At 43.9% G+C, this 18,878-nt stretch overlaps 1 protein-coding gene across 1 annotated transcript; it reads right to left on the reverse strand.

The window, feature by feature from the left end:
* Positions 1–266: 266 nt before the first annotated feature.
* SOWAHB (sosondowah ankyrin repeat domain family member B) lies at positions 267–7,468 on the reverse strand. Its single transcript, XM_019720355.3, has one exon. The coding sequence runs from the start codon at positions 7,081–7,083 to the stop codon at positions 4,732–4,734; it is 2,352 nt and encodes a 783-aa protein (XP_019575914.3). The 5' UTR covers positions 7,084–7,468; the 3' UTR covers positions 267–4,731.
* Positions 7,469–18,878: the final 11,410 nt, after the last annotated feature.

The raw sequence follows: 18,878 nt of genomic DNA on the forward strand, positions 1-18,878 counted from the left end.
TACCGAGTAACAGGACACTTGAGGTTCCCATTGGCTGAGACTAACCTTCTTTAATAATAATAGCCACTTACTACATTAAACGATTAACCATCGGTGGGATTTAGATTAGATGTAGTTCAAGAAAGAGAGAACAAATTGTATTTTTTTTATTTTCCAGTTTGAAGTAATTTCAAACTTAGGAAGTTGCAAGAACTGTGCGAAGTACTCCCACTTACCTTTTACTCCTATTTCTCAAATGTTAACATTTTACCACCTTTGCCCTGTACTCCTTTTCGTACCTCTTTTTTATTAATAGATTTTTAAGAATAGCTTTAGATTTACAGAAAAATTGAGCAGATAGTACATAGAGTTCAGATCTACCCCCCCACACACAAACACAGAGTTTCTCCTATTAGAAACATCTTACATAGGTATAGTACATTTGTTATAATTAATGAACCAACATGGATACATTGTTATTAAATAAAAACCTATAGCTTATTCAGATTTCTTAGATTTTACTTCCGTGCTGGTGTCACTTTAACTTGACTTAATCTTTCTGAAGTACAAGCTGGTAAATGTAATAAAAGGTATAAAACAGCATCTGGGAAAATAGCCAAGAAATAAAAGAAATTTGTGATTATTTTTACAAAGATATTTATGTTAGGACAATTTGTAATAGCAAGAAATGACCCAAATATCAAAGAGTAGGGAAATAGCTAAGCAAACTAGCACATATTAACATAGTGGTATACTTTCTGGCTATTAAAAATGTAAACTAGGAAAATTGCTTTAATATATGGAGCATGCTGTTAATGAAAAAAATAAAATGTGCATGCTGATTAAAATTAGGCAACCCAAAGTTAAAAGGGAATTTATGGAATGGAAATAATTAAAACTTATTTTTCCTTATTATCTTCTGTATGCTGAATTGTCAAAAAAAAAAAAAGTTTCATCTTCTGGAAATGTATTAAGTAAAAGATCTGTATCATCAGAAAAACAAATTTTTAGATCCCTATATTCCCTTCCCCATCCTTATGTTGAGTGAGTCAGTAGTTCTAAAATATTCTACCTAGCTATCAGGAAAAACAAAGATAAAAACCAGTGATACCGGTAGATCTAGCCCATTTTAAGTTGTAATCAAGAATAGTAAATGTTCTTCAATCATTACTGGCTCACACCTGTCTCAGGTCTCCACTGTCTCATAAACAGAAAAGGTGTGAGTCTACCTGTGGAGCTATCATTCTATGCATTGAAGTGAGATCACAAAATATTGCACTGCATTTCCTGGGCAAGAATCCTGATACCTGTCATGAAGTCTTGGGAAAACTGAATCCTAGAACAACTTTCCAAATTTGGGATATACTGTAAACATCTCTTTCAGGAGCAGTATAGCCGATGTGGATAATCTTTCACAGACATTTTTCTGCTAACCTTTGTCTCTGCCAACTGTGGCAATCAGTCAGGAACTGACAGGTTGAAACTCAAGACTACTGCTATTTGTTAAGGTTTTAAAATTATTTGAAAATTTCAATTTTTAATCACTTTCAATTCTGTGTCACTTCACTCCTCTTCCCAATATAGTTCTAGCATGGATAATGGGGAATTGAGTTGGTTGTCTCTATATTTTTACACCACAAGATTTGTTGTATTTATTTAAGATGCCTCCCAGATTCTTAGTGAAGGAAAGCATCTGCATAAGGAAGCTGACCCAGTGACTATTAAAATTCTTAATCCTATGAAGAGTTTGGGATTCTTTGAGAAAAGGATTAATTCCAGGGCAAAGACAAACATCTGCAAGCAGATGTAACCTTAGGTACCACCTGACCGTAATCCCGTTTCTCTTATGTGTGTCAACTTCTTGTGGTCTCTTGGGTCCAGGTGTTTTCCTGCTAGATGAATTGAAAATACATGATCTAATCTCCAGATGTTCAAAGTCTTAGGGAAAAACAAAACAAACAATTTACTAAAATATATATGGAAAAAACTGTAGGTGGGCAGACAGTATTATGAGAATGATGAAGGCTCTACCTCTTCTGGCTGGGAGGTCTTTACCCTGGAATCTTCATAGAAGCTGTTACATTTGAGCTGTCCCTGGAAAACTAACAGTAAGTTCACCAGGAAAACAGCAAAAGGGATTCTAACCTGAAGGAATTCAACATCAATACAGAAACTGAGAGGGAAGGGGTGGTTAGTACCCCCAATGGGTTGATGTGGCTTTCGTGGAGGGTTCATAGCAGGGAGGGGTTGGCAGGATGCTGGGAAAATGCACTAGGCCTGGAAACTCTCCTCCCTGACCTTTACAACGTATGGTGATTTGATCAGATCTGTTTTACTCTTTGCTCAACATCCTCTTCTGCCTGGCCCCCTTCCAACACACATATTGACCAGGTAAGAGAGTTCACCAGAGTCATAGGTGTGAAATGTGGACAAATGCCTGAGGGACCTGAATCCTCATAAGAATGAACTTGAGACCCAGGACTGTGTTCTAATCGGCCAACACCAGAGCTATGCAAATCACACACTGAAGCTGAAGTGAAGAATGTAGTAGAACCAACAAAGCTGGTTCTTTGGAAAGCCAGCATCTTTCAAAAAGATTCCTGGCCTCTGTGAAGCCCTCCTTGATTTTCTCAGCCCAAAGGATTTCTCCTCTGAAATCCTCTGGAGCACTTAATTCTGTATTCACTATACTTTGAAATTTTCTTCTTGCATTGTGGTTGTTTTGTCCTGGTACCACCTTTTTTTCTCTTTGCCTCATTTTAAAAGCTTATATCTAATATAATGCAGCTTTAAGACCCGTTGGGAGCAAGACAGGGTATAAATCACTCAACAACAAATTTTGTTAGGTTTTAAGTTTCAAGAAGTGAGAGATCATGTCCCACTCACCTGCATAAATCCCACAGCACTGTGCAAAACATATTTGTTGAATAAATTGATATTGTGATAAAAAATACGGTAAAATGAAAACATTCTTTGGCTTTTAAGAGAAGTTGACATTTTTGTGATTTTTTTCCCCTTGAAAATCACCCAGCAACTAGAGAATTTGCATAGATGTTTATCTTTTATTCCTTTAAATTTCCATCTCTCCTAACCATGGCTCACTATCTGGGGTTGTCCCTCTTTCTTCTTGATTTGATCTGCCAAAGTTTCATCCCTTGTATAAGTCTCTTTGGAAAAAAAACAATCCTTAAATTTCTTTATTATGCCTATTTTTTTGTTTTCTAATAGAACAGATATATTTATTTCAGCAAAATTATAAAGTAAAACTATATCTAGCCTGGCAAAAAATATTTGACAGTCACCGAGACACAATTTTGTAAAGAAGAAAGTTAACAGTAATCAGCATAAATACAATAAATTATGAAGATTTGTTGACATTTAATGGGGGAAAATAACCAGAAGAAATATAAAAATATTTTAAAAATACAGCATCATTACCACAGCACACGAAAACAGTTCCATAAAAAAATTAACAATTTCCACTTGGAAATTTCATTTTCAGCCCTCTTAAATTTATTCTGAAATCTTGATGTGCTACTGCCGTTTATAGACTAGCTGTTCTCTCATTCCACAGACCTACAAAGATCAGTCCTGTCATAAGTAATTAACAAAACACTTCCTGTTAGAGACACAGCACTTCAAGGCTAATATTTAATCTTAATTGGCAACAAGTTTAGTGCAAATAAAGTTATATTTAGCAGCTTAGAAAACTCCTGGTGGGGAGGTATTCACCTCTTAACCTATACCGCTTCCCAGAGCGAAATCACTTCTCTCCGTTCATGAGTATGAACATTGGCCATTCAAACCTATTGCAAACTACTAATGCTAATTCTGTTGTTTGTGACACAGGGAGTTTCCATGAAAGATGGTTTCAGTCACTAGGCAAATTAGCCAATAGTTTTTCCATTTGGAAAGTTTCCCTTAGGTTGATTTAAACAAAAAAATCAGGGCTACATGTCAGTCATAACTGGATCTTACCCAACTGCTTCTCTGATCATGGATAAGAGACCCAAACGAGGCACAAGTTATTTGACGCATTAGCCTCCATAGATTGCATTCAAAGGAAGACCAGGATGGAGCTGAGGAATCTCTTAAATCAAATTCTACTCTCCATTAATAAGTTTATTTCACTGATTTGAATGCAAAAAAAAGGAAGGAAGGAAGGAAGGAAGGAAGGAAGGAAGGAAGGAAGGAAGGAAGGAAGGAAGGAAGGAAGGAAGGAAAGAAAGAAGGAAAGAAAGAAAGAAGGGAAAGAGGGAGAGAGGAAGGGAGGGAGTGGAGCCATCTGATTTCAAACCCGCTGCTTTCCACTCACAGCCAAATTATTCTCCATTGAACAGAAGCCAGAGCTCTACCAGCCAGAGAGGATTTAGTTTGAGCTTTGTCAATTCCTCGAAATGCCTCCCTTCTTATTAGATATCTGTTCCCTCCCTAGCCAATGCCTGGGATCACTGTGTGTGGCTTACTGTGCCCAGCTCTGTGGTGGCAAGGGAGGAAGAAGAAACGCCTGCTGGGTTTTAAGCACCTGACTCTACCCCTTGTAGAGGATTCACTGGCCCAAGAACTTGAGCCCTCAGAGAGCCTGGCTGATCCCCGAGGTCCAAGATGTGTTGACCTAAAACTCAGGCAGGTAAACTCCAGTCTGACCTCTTTACCAACTCCTCAGCAATTTTTCTGTTTCCCCTGAGTTCTCTCACCGAGGAGCTCAAGGATGGGAGTGTGGTGGCTGCATGTCGGAGAGAGGGTCCCACTTCAGTCACTATACTCTTCTCTTTCCCTTGGAGTGGGGAATTTCTCATACTGGTTGGCCAATTTCCATTTGCTGTGCTGACTTTTGAGTAGTGTGGCAAGGGAAGTCTTCCGGGTGATATTTCTAGATATTTCCCGGCTCTTGGCTTTCCTGGTAGGGGAAGAGCTTCGGGCCAAGGAATAGACAGGAAAAATAGGCTTGCCCCGAGGAGCTCCCAACAGCTGCCATATCTCCCCAGAGGTATTACTGGTCAGATACTGCCACGGCTTCTTCCCACTGTTGTCCCGGACATTCACCCGAGAAGCCAACCTTTGCACTAGTAATTTCATGACCCCCTGGTGGCCGTGAATGGCTGCAAGGTGCAGAGGGGTATACCCACAACCAGACTTCACATTTACATCGAGAGCAATCCCTGCTTTCTTGGCACCAGAGACCAAGTCCTGAAGCGCCCTGAGGTCACCATGTTTGGCTATCCAGTGCAAAGCAGTGTACCCAGTCAGGAAGTCCTTGTGCAAAGCCAGCTGGGGCTCCTCCCAGAACAAAGTCAACACCTGAATCCAAGACCCAGTGGCAAGCTTCACAATCCATTCATGCTCCCTGGCATCTAGGGGAACCAGAGACGACTTGTGCTCAGGAGGTCTGTGTGGGACCAAGGCTGCAGGCTCCTCCCTACCTGGGGCCCACAGGCTGTGTCCCCGACCCCTCTCAATAGCAGCCTTAATGTGGGCAGGTCTTGTTGTCAAAGCGGCATCCACCCTGGGGCTGGATACTGCTCCTGCCTTGGAGGGTTTCCTGGACCGTGGTGGGCGCCGACTTCTTTTCAGGAAGTCCTCCTCAATACACTCCTCATCGGAAGAGGACAATTTGGCTCTCTCTGCCTGAGAGCTCCTCCTGAGGGATCTCCTTAATTTGGGAGCTGACCAGGATAAGGGCTCCTGCTGATGGCCTGCCAGGCCATTAGTCCCTTTGGGGACCTGCTGACAGGTGTGACCATCTCCTCTGTCCCTGAGGCCCTGAGGGCTCCTGCTGGGGCTGCCTTCCTTTGGAGAAAGGCCCCCAGCTGGATTCCTAAGCTTTCTCCAATCTGGGGTTCCCAAGGCAACGTGCAGTCCCTCTTCAGAACCCCCAGGGGACTCTTTGGGCCCGCTACTGCTCTCGTCACTGCCGTGGCTCTCCTGGTCCACAAAGTCGTCCAGGTCTTGGAGGGACAGCTGACAGCGAATGCTACGAAAGACTGTCAAAGGAAGGTTCCCGGGCCAGGATTCAGGAACAACAGGAAAGAGAGAATGAGGGGCTGGAGCGGGATCTAGCAGCGACGAGTTAGGTTCCGGGACCCACCAGCCCTGTTCTGAGGGGAAGTTGTCTGGCAGCACTGACCAGGCTCGGATGGGGCCCTGGTCCCAGGCCTCGGGTATATGAGGGTGTCTGGCCACCCATTCTCGAGTGCGCTGCTGCTGCAGGGTCGAATAATGCAGGTCGACGGGGGTCAACTGCTCCGGCGCGTCTCCAGGGGAAGGATGGCGGGACAGGAGGGCAGGCGGGGAAACCCCACTCCCTTTGGCCTCGACGGTTGGAGAAGATGAGACAGGCGCTGCCCGCACCTGCGCGGACTCAGCGGGCGCGCCTTCCCGCTCCTGCCTGGGAGCCGAGCGGTCATCCTGTGCAGCCGGAGCCGGCTCCTCATCTGCGGTGACCGAGTCCGGGAGCGCGTCGGGCAGCGGCTCGCCGGGGAGTGCCCCCAGGCCGTTCTGGAAACATTCCCAGTAGCAAAGGCCCTGCGTCTCCGCCGCCGCGCACCTCGCTCCGACTTGGGCAGGTGCCGCTGCAGCCGCGGGCTCCGGCGCCCTATAGCCGGAGCTGCCTCTCCGCTCGCCGCCTCTCCCGGCCGCCTCCCGGGCGCCGGTGACAGGGAGTCCACTGAAACCTGCGTGGGCGGCTGCTGCTGCGGCACCTGCTGGCTCCTCCTCCCTCTCCTTCTCTCTCCGCCGCCGCCTGGGTTGCGGCTGCGGCGACTCCCTCGGCTGCGCGCCTCGCGGGGAGCGTGTCGCAGCTCCCCCTGCAGGGGCGGCGGCTGCTGGCGCGTCGCGGGGTCTTTGCAGCCTCTCCTCCCCCAAAAGGTCCCTGTACCTCCTCTTGAGCACCACGTACTTGGTGCCGTCGGGGTCCTGACGCACTGCGGCGACTGAATTGACAAAGCCCTTGAAGAGCTCTCGCCGGCGCTGGTGCTGGCTGGGGGACGCGTCCGGGTCTCGGAGAAAGCTCTTGAAGTGGCTCAGCAAGGCGGCGTTGGTCACTCGGCCCCCGGCCTGGCATAGAAAGTCCAGGAGTGCCTCCTGGCTCAACTCCCGGGCCATCGCTGCCTTGTCGTCCCCTGACCCCGGGGTATCTGTATCTCGCCCTTCCTGTGCTCTCCCCCGCCAGCCGAAACCCTGGCCTGTCGGGTGTCACCTGCGCCGGGGCGGCGCCACCCGCCTCCATCAGCCGCGGAGGCTGGCGCTGCTTGCAGCCGCCGAGCGCGCCAAAAGGGCCGCGGATCCCCAGGGAGAAGCCCCCCGGGCTTAGCCCCCGCGCACAGCTGGGATAGGTGAGGGCGGCTCTCAAGCCTCCCCTGCTCGACGCCGGCCTCTCTCGGCGAGTCCCGGCAGCGAAAGTTCCCGGGATAGGTCGGAGTCAGTTTCACCTGCGCCCTGGTGACGCCTCCTCCCTGGCTCTGGGGGAAGGGCCGGGCCCGCCTCCTCCGGTCCCTCCGCCCTCTGAGGTCTCCCCCACCCCTGCCACCCATCCCAGATGAGTCAGGCTGGTCCTAGCCAGGGAGAGCGCGGGTAGGTGAAGTCGCCAGCAAGCGGGAGCCGATCGCGAACTGCCCCGCAGGACGCACAGCCACTCCCGGCCCGGGAGGTGGAAGGCAGGTAAGCGACTGGTCGTTCCTTTGAGTCTCGGACACAAAGGAAACGAAAGCAATAGAAGATCCGTTCCTGCTCTCACCTAGAGCTGCATAAGTTATGGCTGAAATCTATGGGTGAGGAGAAAGGTGCAAATTAACCGGCATTCTGCATTCTCTCCAAAAGGTGGGATATAATTTCAAATTCTCTGAGGTTGGGGAAACTCACTTTGCATTTCAAACAAGCCTCTCTTGATCAGGAGATATTGCCCAGCACCCGCAAGGGGTCCAAATACGCCAAATCTGTACTGGAAAGAGAAATCACTCTGCAAGTTGCAGGTTGGTTTCGGCCTTTCCTTTTCCTTTGTAATTGTCTCACGTTAAGGTGCAGGAAAAATCAATTTGATAGTTGATTGCCCCAGCAACTAAAATAACCAGGAATTATGTCTTGACAGTTAAGGTATTTGATGCCTAGTGTTACTTTGTTTTTTATTTTCTCTAAAAATTGAGAACAAAAGAGATTTTTGCACAGTATCTTTCGTGTTAACTAAACTGTAGTTGTTTTTTCTCTCCAAATGTAAGGTTTCTTCCCACACTTTCAAAATGTTAAGCATGTTACAAACTAGCTTGATTTGACTGCATTGCTACAAACATTAGAAAGTCCACTTGACTCTAATTCTTCACGGAGAGGCTGTGAACCTCCTAATTCTGGGTCCAGTTGTAGCTGCTTTCCCCCTTCATTTTATCTGTCCGTATATTGGTCCTTTTATTGAGGTCCTTGAGTTGAGGTCCTGTTTATTTATCAGTCTTGTTTACAAGCCCAAGATACTTCATTGTTTGATCTACCTATCTACCCGCCCTCTTTCATTCTTTTCATTAGCTGTCTTTACATTTCTTTCAGTTATGTCATCCTTGACCCTCAGCCCCAACTGTGACGGCAAATCTATTTTGGCAAGTCTATTTCGTGGAATCCTCTGTCAGCTGTATGCATTTCCTATTATAAAATCTCTATTTTCTCCTGCTCTGTCATTTGCCTCTCTTCTTTCCTATATGCCCTTCAATCTTTCCACGTTCCTTCTTTTCTCTACTATTTCTGATTGTGTCATGAGTCCCTCTCCTTCTTGCCAAGGAAGGATACTGAAAGTATGTTGGTCCCACAATTGTCAACATGTTTTAGAACATCTTAGTGACTGCCCATAAGCCACACTAACTGAGATTTATTTTAATTCCCCAACAGCACCCTGGTACTTTTCCGTGAATGAATTGGAATCCGTGGCTTTAAATTATCTAGGTCAGAAAGAAGAACTGGGAAACATTTCTGTCTATTTTTGTCATTTTCTAGAATCCAAACCCAGTACTGCATTGAGAGGGGAGTAATGGTTTCCACTGAGGTGGAACATTAGCGTCAGGCTTCTAGGATGGTTATTAAAATAAAGATTTCATATTAAACTTCAGTTCCCTTTCGTGTTTATTTCCTGGCGTAGTCTTGGTCGGACTGAGAGGTGTGTCCACACCTCAGGCAGGAGGCAGTCCAAGGGGAAAACTCAGGTAGGTGATTTAGAGTGGCAAGTGGAAAGAACCCCCTTTTGGTACTTTTCAAAACTTCCGGTTAAAAATAGGGGTCTTGTGGCAAGAAGGAGTGATGATATTCAAGCTTGGACTTGAAGCACTTAAAAGGACCAAGAAGAAAGAAAGGAAGGGACCATGAAGGGCATGGTTGTTGAAATCAGATTATCTTTAGTTGGGGGAGGAATAAGTAGCTGTAGAGGAGCAGAAAGAGGAAGGGGAAAAGAAAAAATCCAATTACTGTAAATTCCTGGGTGCCCAGGTGGTGAAGCGTCCAGACCTTCTCTCCTCCTGTCTCTCTTGGTTAAGGGGATGATTAATTAGAATGCTTTTCACCTTATCTCAGGGAGCATACTTATGCCTCTCTCTTATACAGTTCATTATTTCCAAAAATATTTATGGAGAGTTCATGTTGCCTGGCACTACAGGAAATTGGTATAAAGAAGAAAGCATGCTCGGGAGCGCACTAGTTATCAGGAGCAACAAACAAGAGAAATGGCCTGAACCTCTGTGTTAAGTGATTTAACAGAGATGCACCAGATGCTGGAGACGTTAAGGGGCTGTGCATAAAGGAAGAACCTCGGCTCAGCTTGGGGGATCAGGACCATTTTTCAATAAGAGGCAACTTTGAGTAGAAGAGGTGAGAAAGAAGCAGAAGCAACATTAGTACACAAAGATCTGGCTCAGCATAGTGTATTTGGGGAACTAACTGCAAATAGATCTGCTTGGCTTTAAGGGAGAGTATGGATGTGCTGGGAAGGAGATTGCAAAAGTAGGAGGGAGACAGAACATGAAGGGGAGGCAGCGGGCGTGGGGAGCCTTTGAAGAATTTTTGGGAGGGTAGTGGCCTGACCAGATTTGCATGTTAGAAAGACCATCCTGAAGGTGAGTGCTGGCTTGGAGTCATGACCCATATTAATAAGTAAAAAAGCACATTGCAAAACATTAGTGTATTTAACCGAATCTAAGACACCACTGATTGTATGACACATTTTGGTTTCAGAGATGTTGAAATGTGACAAAGAAAGTATCTCTTAATGTAGAAGAAATACAGCATGTTTGGGGGGACCCTATTTTATGGGAGAAAAGTGTGTATATTTGGGAGTAAGATTTGAGGACTGGATCAGGTAACTGTAACTTTTTTTTATAACTATTTGGGTATTTTGCAATGACAGCATATTACTTTTTAGTTTGAAAAAGACATTAAAGGGAAACAAAGACATAAGTGAGTAACAGCGACAAAAATAAAAACAATATCAAATCTTTAGGCTGGAGAAGGGTGGTGAAGCTGCCAGCAGGGAAAACTGGCCAAAAGTTACTGAGATCCAGAAAAGGGATGCAAAAGGTCAGAGCTCAGGAGTGTCAGAAAGTGAGATGAACAGATGGATCAAAAAGGTGCTTAGTGGACAGATTCAATAGGGTCTGGATCCAGAAGATCCTAGGGATGAGGAACAAGCTTGGCTTCTTTCATGGTAAAGTCTGAGCCACCAGATGGATGATTGTTTCCTTCTACAAGGATAGAAAATACAAAAGAATCAGTTTTGGAAGGTGCGAAAGATGATCAATTTAGTTGGTGCCTATAGGCCATAAAGACAGGAGTGTCTAGAAGGCAATATAGGTTTGAGGCTCCAGGAATGTACGACATCAGCTTATAGAAATGGTCATTTAAGTCACAGGCAACCACAGAAGTGCTTAGAAAGAGATACCAGGCAGCGGGAAGGGAAGGGGGGGAGGGTGAATCCACATTGACTGTGAGAAAGAGGAAAAGAAACCTCTTGGGGAGACTTAGAAGGAGCCGCTGGAGGGGGAAGAGGAACCCCACTGAGCAAAGTGTCACAGAAGCACAGAGGCAGAAGGAGGAACAGCTTTCTCCAGATGACACCAAGTTAGATAAGTAGTGAAATATGACCATAGCCTGTTACATCATGGGGGCCTGGTCTGGAGGAGTTTCAGAAGAGGGGTGGGGACAGAAGTCTGGTTACAGAGGGGTGAGGAGTGAGTGGGGTTAGAATGGGTGGGAAAGACAACCATGAAAGGACGGAGAAAAGAGAATTCTAGATAAGGAGAAAATCAGGTCATGTAACATAAGATTTTTTTTTTTTTTTGGTAGTTGTTAAAAGAGATAGGATCATGTCTATGTGCTGAGGGAAAAAAGCCAGGAAAAGATAAGTTGAAGACCTAGAGGAGAGAGTAAATAATTGATGAAACAGGGCTTGGGGGTGGGGCTGGAGTCCAGAGTTCAGGAAGAGTGATTCCCTGGGACAGACCAGGGGACAGCCACTTTTCCCACTGAGAATATAAAGAAGAGAAATGGCTATTGCATTGATTAGGGGGCTAAGAGATTGGAAGAAAAGGTTTAAGGAAGTTTGGTGGGGTTGAAAAGCAGGCACAATGGGAGTAAGGAGGTATAGAGCTATAAGGTCGGACATTGTGAGCAGAATATCAGATGTTCTTTAAGTCTTGGGGCTTAAGGCTTCCAAAGTGGAATAGTTTGGGGGTGATGACAAGAGTCAGAGTGTGGCCATGTGGGTGAAGAAGAGTGGAAGTGAGAGGCATTGGAGGTGATAGCATCATGAAACTGTGAGAAGGGTATTGAATGAGTCCTGCCTGCTCTCCCTCTTTCTCTCTATCTCCTCCTCCTCCTCCTCTTCTTCCTCTCTCTCTCTCTCTCTCTCTCTCCCCCTCCCTCCCTCCCTCCCTCCCTCCCTTCCTCCCTCCCTCCCCCCACCCTCTCATTTGAACTTCTACAAGTGTGCATACTCCCCAGGGCACTCTGAAGTAGCCAGGGGAAAACATTTTCATGCTGAGTTGAGGGCTCTAATTTATAAGCCAGATAATCTAGTGATAAAAGACTCTCTGCATAAATTCCCTCTCCTTTCCTGAGCCTGCCTGCCTGCCTGCCTTCCTTCCTTCCCTCCTTCCTTCCTTCCTTCCTTCCTTCCTTCCTTCCTTCCTTCCTTCCTTCCTTCCCTTCCTTTCTTTCCCTCCCTCCCTCCCTCCCTCCCTCCCTCCCTCCCTCCCTCCCTCCTCCCTCGCTCCCTTCATTCTTTTCTTTCTTTGTCAGTATTTATTGAGCACCTACCATGCATATGCACTTTCCTGTGGCGGAATACACAATGGTAAACCAAACAGACAAACTGTTTTGCTTTCAGGAAACTTACATTCCAGTAGGGAAGAGACAGACAATAAACGTAAAAGTAAACAAAAAAAGATCACTAGTGATAAGTAATCAGGTACAAAAGTCACCTGATATGGTAGAGACTGACCGGAGAGCTACTCTAGCAAAGATGGACAGGGAAGGCCTTGCTTAGAAGAGGGCAGTGAGCAGGGGCCTCAGTGGTATGGAGAAGACAGCCATGTGCATTCACATGCGGATTCTACACCTGATCCTACTTCTAATAATCTTGATAGTAATGACATTTACTGCAGCCTTTGTGCCACACACTGAACCAAATGCTGTACACATTAATATATTTAATTCTCCTAACAAATTCCTATGAGTTAGAAGCTGTTATTATCCTTATTTTATAGTTGAAGAAATCAAGATACAGATAACGTAATTTCCTAGTATTTATTCTCATAGTTCAGGAGGCTAGACATTGGAAATCAAGGTGCCGGCAGGGCCACACTACCTCTGGAGACTCTAAGAGAGAACCCTTCTTTTCTTCTTCCAGCCCTTGATAAGTACCTGCATCTCCTGCTTCCTTGGCCTGTGACCACATCACTGCCATCTCTGGCTCCAGCGTCACGTAGCCTTCTCTTCTGTGTGCCTCTCCTCTTCTGTCTCTCACAAGGACATCTGTCACCAGATTCAGGGCCTACTCAGATAATCCAGGGTGATCTGATCATAAGATCCTTAATTTAATTACACCTGCACTTCTTTACCTTTTCACAAATAAAGTAACATTCTCGGTTCCAGGGATTTGGACATGGGGGTGTCTTTGTGGGGGTTGGGGGATACCATTCAACCCACTATACAAGGGAATAGGAGGAAGTTCAGGATTTCTCCAACCTTTGTTTTGGGTAACTTAAATTTCCTTCAAGATTCAGCTCAGTGGTCACCCAATCAAGGGAGCCACACCCCCAGTCCCAGTACGTGCCCCACCTATAATATTAATATTAATATTAATAATAATAATAGCTGCCGTGCAGTCAGCAGTTTTAAGGGCTTCATGTATGTGAACTCACTTAATTCTTGCTACAACCCCATGAGATAGTTGCTATTACTATCCTTATTTTACTGACTGCTCATCCTGTTTCGTCTCTCTTCCCCAGTAGACCTCCTCCAGGGTAGCAACAAAGACTGTCATCTGTCTGTCCCCAACACACGTCGTGGCACATCCAGGCTCTCTATACAGGCTGGTGGGTTAAATAAATGACTGAACAAAACAGGTTGTACTAGGCTGGGGAGGGTTTTGTGCATCAAATTAAGACAGTTGGATTTTATCTTTTAGATCATATGTGGCCAAAAGAGTTTTAAAGCCGAGAAGTGATAGATGGACCCACCTTTCAGATATATTCCCTTCTTGGGAGAAATCTCATCAAATATTGTTTTAATTATCACCTCTAACTATGTAGCTCCACACTGGCCTTCCTCCTGGTTTCACGTTGCCAGCTTCTTGCTCGGTCTCTTGAGGCTGAAATTCAACATGTCCCGACTAGCCCTCATTATTCTCCCCTTCCCCCAAAGTCACTCAAGCATCTAAGCTAGACAACTGGACTGAATCCCAAATACCTCCCTCACCCCCACTGCCAGTTAGGCACCAAGTCTTGTGAGCTCCATCTCCTGCACTTTGTCTCACATCCGTTCCCTTGGCCATGGCCAGATTTCAGGCTCGTTCATCTGTCACCTGGACTATTGCACTAACCTCCTTAGCAGTCTCCCTGCCTCCAGTCTGCCCTCTGCAACTCCAGCTCATCCTCCACGCCGCTGCTCATCTTATAAACCTAAAAACCAGACCTGATGATGTCACTCTCTTTTTAAAACAACAAACAAAGCTCCAAAATAACTCTGCAGTGGTTCTTCATTACGTACACGACAGAGACCTTCAAGGGTACCTGCAGAGACTTACCTCCCCCCCCCCCCCCATTTATCCAGCACATGTGTACTGACGCCTACTGTGTACTGAGCTCATTGCATTTATACTCTAGTGAAGGAGATGCCTGCACGTAAGTAGGTGGACAGAGGTGTTCTCACTGGGACCACCTCATGTCACAGGCAGTAAGGGAACGACCCTACGGGACTGATAGTGGCATCCTCACCTGTTTGCTTTCAGTATGTACTGTGACTTTATTGCTATTTGTTTGCCTGTTGAGTGGATTTACAGATTATATTATCTCGTTTTAAATTGATCTTCACCAAGAAGGCAAACAATTTAAAATAATTCTCACAAAGACACTATGAATTAAAGATAGTACTACACTTGAAGCCTAAGGGACCGAGGCTATACCTCGTATGAGCCTTCAGCAATTAGACTTAGTAACCATTTCACCACATCTCACAAGAATTGACCCCCAAATTTAAAATGATAGAAAAGAACACTTGAAAAAGAGATATAGACTCTTCACCTTTAATGATGAGCTCCTCCTTAAATGTGTACTGGGGTTTGAGGTTTTAGCTGATAATAACCTGAAAAGCCATCATGTTTAGTAATATCTGTGTGTGTGTGTGTGCAATGTGTGAATAGGGTCTGTTGTGACTATAATTTTTATGTTTACAGAGGGATGGTTCATAAACATTCCCGAGGAGAGTATCATGCTTTTATTCACTCTTACAACCTTTCCTAATATCTGTCTCCTGGAAAAGGTAAAGCACTCAGACAAGCATCAATAAATTGCTCAGTTTCACATTATTAGATGCTACAAAGTTAGAAAACAAAATGAACGAGCTTTTTAAACTACTTAATTTTACCATGTTCATGCTTGGTAATGTCTTTAGAATTCCTTATTTTTCTTATAATTTCTATCTATGTTTGTTTTTACAATGTACATTAGTATATTAGTACATGCATATAATTTTAAATAAACAAATTGTTCTGGGCTACTTGTCACGCCTTAAGTCTATTCAACTTTTTTCTACACCTTGTGCTCTTGTTACTGTTTGTCTCAGTCTGGTTTCTCTCTTCTCCATATGACAGAATCCTGGTGATTTTCCAAGCCTTCCCCAACATCCGGAGGCACAAATAATCACTTTCCTTCCTCTTCCTTTAGAACATATCTTATTATGGTACATCTCACCTTGGGTTACACTTGTCTTATTAATGTCTCCCCTACTGGATTGTGAGTTTCCAGAGGGTAAGGATCTTCCTTAGTCATCGTTTTGTCCCTAATACCTTGTAGTTGGAAGTACTGGCTGTTGCGAATGTTAATTATTTCACAATTTTCAGTGTCCTAAATTTCAAACCAACGTGAGATATATAGAAACATATGAGACAACATGAGATATAAAGGAACAAGAAACAGAGGGCTATGGATTTAAAGTAAGAAGCTTAACTTCACATACAGCTTTTTAGAAGAATGATTCTCAAGGTATGGTCTGTAGGTTCTCCTGACAGACTGTAAATTTAACAAATACACATCTTCATTACATGTGAAAGATGTGTCATTCCATAGATTTTCACTTTTGTATGCAGCTAAAGGATGCTTAGTAACCTAAATGCATTATTAAATTTGATATTTATAAACTGCGATTGGCACATATCTAAACAGTGCTAAGGATTCTAATTTAGCATGCTACTAAAAAGTCTGGCAGCCCTAAAAATGCTTGGCAAGTGCACATATGAGGACAGTTGGATTTCTCCCAAAACCCAAAGGCCAATTTCTTATCATGCATCATCACCATTATCTTGAGGTAGCTAAGGTTCTGATCACAGTTCTTCTTGCTTATTAATGGTATATTACTGTTACTTTAGTTTTATCATTATCAGTTTGTTCTGGGTTTCATTCATTTGTGAGTGCCTCAGCAGGATGGTTTCAAACATGGGCTCTGGAGACAGAGTGTCTTCCATGTAAAATCAGTATGAACTTGGGGAAGTTATTTAATTATTTAGAGCCTCAGTTTTTCCATCTAAAAATGGGGTCGAGCAGTAGAAGCACTTATCTCATTGGTTTGGTGTGAGGAATCATTGAGTTGATGTATGTAAAGCGTTTTCACAGGATGGTAGCTAGAGAAGATGCTGGCACATGGTACATGGTTATATTAGTTAGGGTTTGGTTCAGCTAAGAGAACCAAAGTAATACTTATTAAGATAGAAGTTTATTTCTTCGCAAATAACCACGGGCAGCCCAGAGTTAGTATGACATTCTACAATCGTCATATTCCTCCTACTTGTTGTTCCACCATTTCTCAAAATGAGATTGCCATTCCATGGTCTAGATGTCTGTTCCAGCACCAGCCATCATATCTGCATTCCAGCTAGCAGGAAGGAAGAATGGCAAAGAGAAGGGCACAAACCCTCTCCAAGGACACTTGTCAGAATATACACAACACTTCTGCTTACATTCTGTTAACAAGAACTTGATCACATGGCCACATCTAGCTGCAAAGGCAGGCTGGCAAAAATAAAATAAAATAAAAATCTTTATTTTGAGTAAGTATGTTCCCAAATTTAAAAAATGGGGAGTTTATTACTACAAAACTGGGTTTATCAAGTGGAACAATGTTGGCTTTTGGGGCAGGACAAATGTTCATTGGATAAGACTGTGCATTCAGGACATTTACACCTCCAGGCCCCAGACACTGCCTAAATGCTGGAAGCACACTCCCAACGCTTCTGCACATTTACAATTACACTTAAGAGGTAGCACTATCCTTAAATTTTAGGCTCCTGTGGCAGGCATTTCTGCACAGTGTAGTACATATCTGGCCAGGGAAACACTCCTTCCCAGAGCCATGTATTGGATAGCCATCTTCTCATGTGACCCTTTTTCTAATAACAGAGATGAGAAAATAGGTCAGCATCTGACTCAGGTCAGGCCCAATAAAATCTTTTCCAAATTGGACCTAGGGGAAGAATTTTACTTTCTTCATGGGTGGACATACAAGATCCAGTACTTTTGATACACTACTGATGAGAATGTAAAATGGTGTTTTGGAAAACAGTCTGGCAAGTCTTCAAAAGGTTAACTATTGAGATACTATGTGACACAGCAACTCTACTCCTACTCATATATCCAAGAGAAATAAAAACATGTTCACATAAAATCTTATACATGAATATTCATAGCAGCATTATTCATAATAGCGCAACAGCAGAAACAGTACAGGTGATCATCAACTGATAAATGGATGAACAAATGTGGTCTATCCCTGTGATAGAATATTATTTAGCAATACAAAGGAATGCAGTACGTGCTGGTAAATGCTAAACATAGATGAACCTTGAAAATATTAGAGTAGGTGAAAGAAACTAATCACAGATGACCATCTATTAATGACTCTGTTTATATGAAATGTGCAATATAGGCAAATCCATAGAGACAGGAAGTAGATTACTGGTGGCTGGGAGAAGGTGGGTATGGGCAGTGACCTCTAATGGTATGGAGAGATTCAGTCCAATCACATGCCCAGTGATTTCATCAATCATGCCTATGTAATGAAACCTTGATAAAAAAGCTAAGGAGGTTTAGAGAGCGTCCTTGTTGGTGAATATATCAATGCACTGGGAGGGTACCACATGCTCCCAGGCCTCCCCCATTCCAGACCTCACCTTATGTAGCTCTCACATTTGCTGTTCCTGAGCTGTATCCTTTATAATAAAAATATAAGTATAGCGCTTTCCTGAGTTCTGAGTCATTCTAGCAAATTATCAAACCTGAAGGGGAGGTCATTGGAACCTCCACATTTGTAGTTGAGCTTGTACATGGCCCCTGGCTGGCGTCTGAAGTGGGGGCAGTCTTTTTGGACTGAGCCCTTTACCTGTGAGGTCTGCCTAGTGTCAGATTTGAATGAAAATCTTAGATACCCATCTGGTGTTGGAGAATTGTTGGAGTGCCCTGGGGAAAGTAGCATTTGCTAAGTGGGCCATTATCTACAAAGTTTGAGAACACTACAAGAACATACTTAGTACAAAAGTAACCAATCTTGAATATACGAGGTAGATAGAAGGTAGCAACTGTGGTTCTTGGAGGCCCTTCTTAGAGTGAGAGATAAAAGTATTGACATTTTTTGAGTTGAATTGTACTTTATAATACTGTTTACTAAGGGTACTTTCTCTTCTTATCAATCTTTTCAAAGACAATGAGGCCTGTTCACCCAGAATTATTTAGGAGTAGATCTGCCTGAAGGAGAAATGATGAAATGAGGGGATCTCTTTTAGCCACACGATTATTTTTGTTTCCATCAGGAGAATATCTCCCTGGATCTTGAAACAAAACAGCTGCTGCTATCCAAATATGTATGAATGGTGGTATAAAAGTAACACATTATATTTCTTTCAATAGATATTTTTCTTACATTGATTCTTTTGGCAAAGTTGATTGTTTCCATGCGTGTTCTACACCTTCCTCTCCTCTTTCATCGCCTCCTTTTGTACCCTCCACTCTCAGGTAGGAAAAAGGACCTTTTTGGAAATTCATGTAGACAATGACAGAAATCTGCAAGACTTTAAAGAGACAAAGAAACAGTTCCTTAGAAATAATATTACATCACTCCAAGAAAATGGGAATGAAGGCTGTTACATCCTGATCTGTATGGCAGTGAAT

Source organism: Rhinolophus sinicus, chromosome 1, assembly GCF_057876585.1.
Source record: "Rhinolophus sinicus isolate RSI-liver-muscle chromosome 1, RSI-T2T, whole genome shotgun sequence".
Taxonomy (NCBI): domain Eukaryota; kingdom Metazoa; phylum Chordata; class Mammalia; order Chiroptera; family Rhinolophidae; genus Rhinolophus; species Rhinolophus sinicus.

Coding starts and splice junctions, on each gene's coding strand:
- SOWAHB (XM_019720355.3), bottom strand. CDS start 7,083: ATGGCCCGGGAGTTGAGCCAGGAGGCACTCCTGGACTTTCTATGCCAG.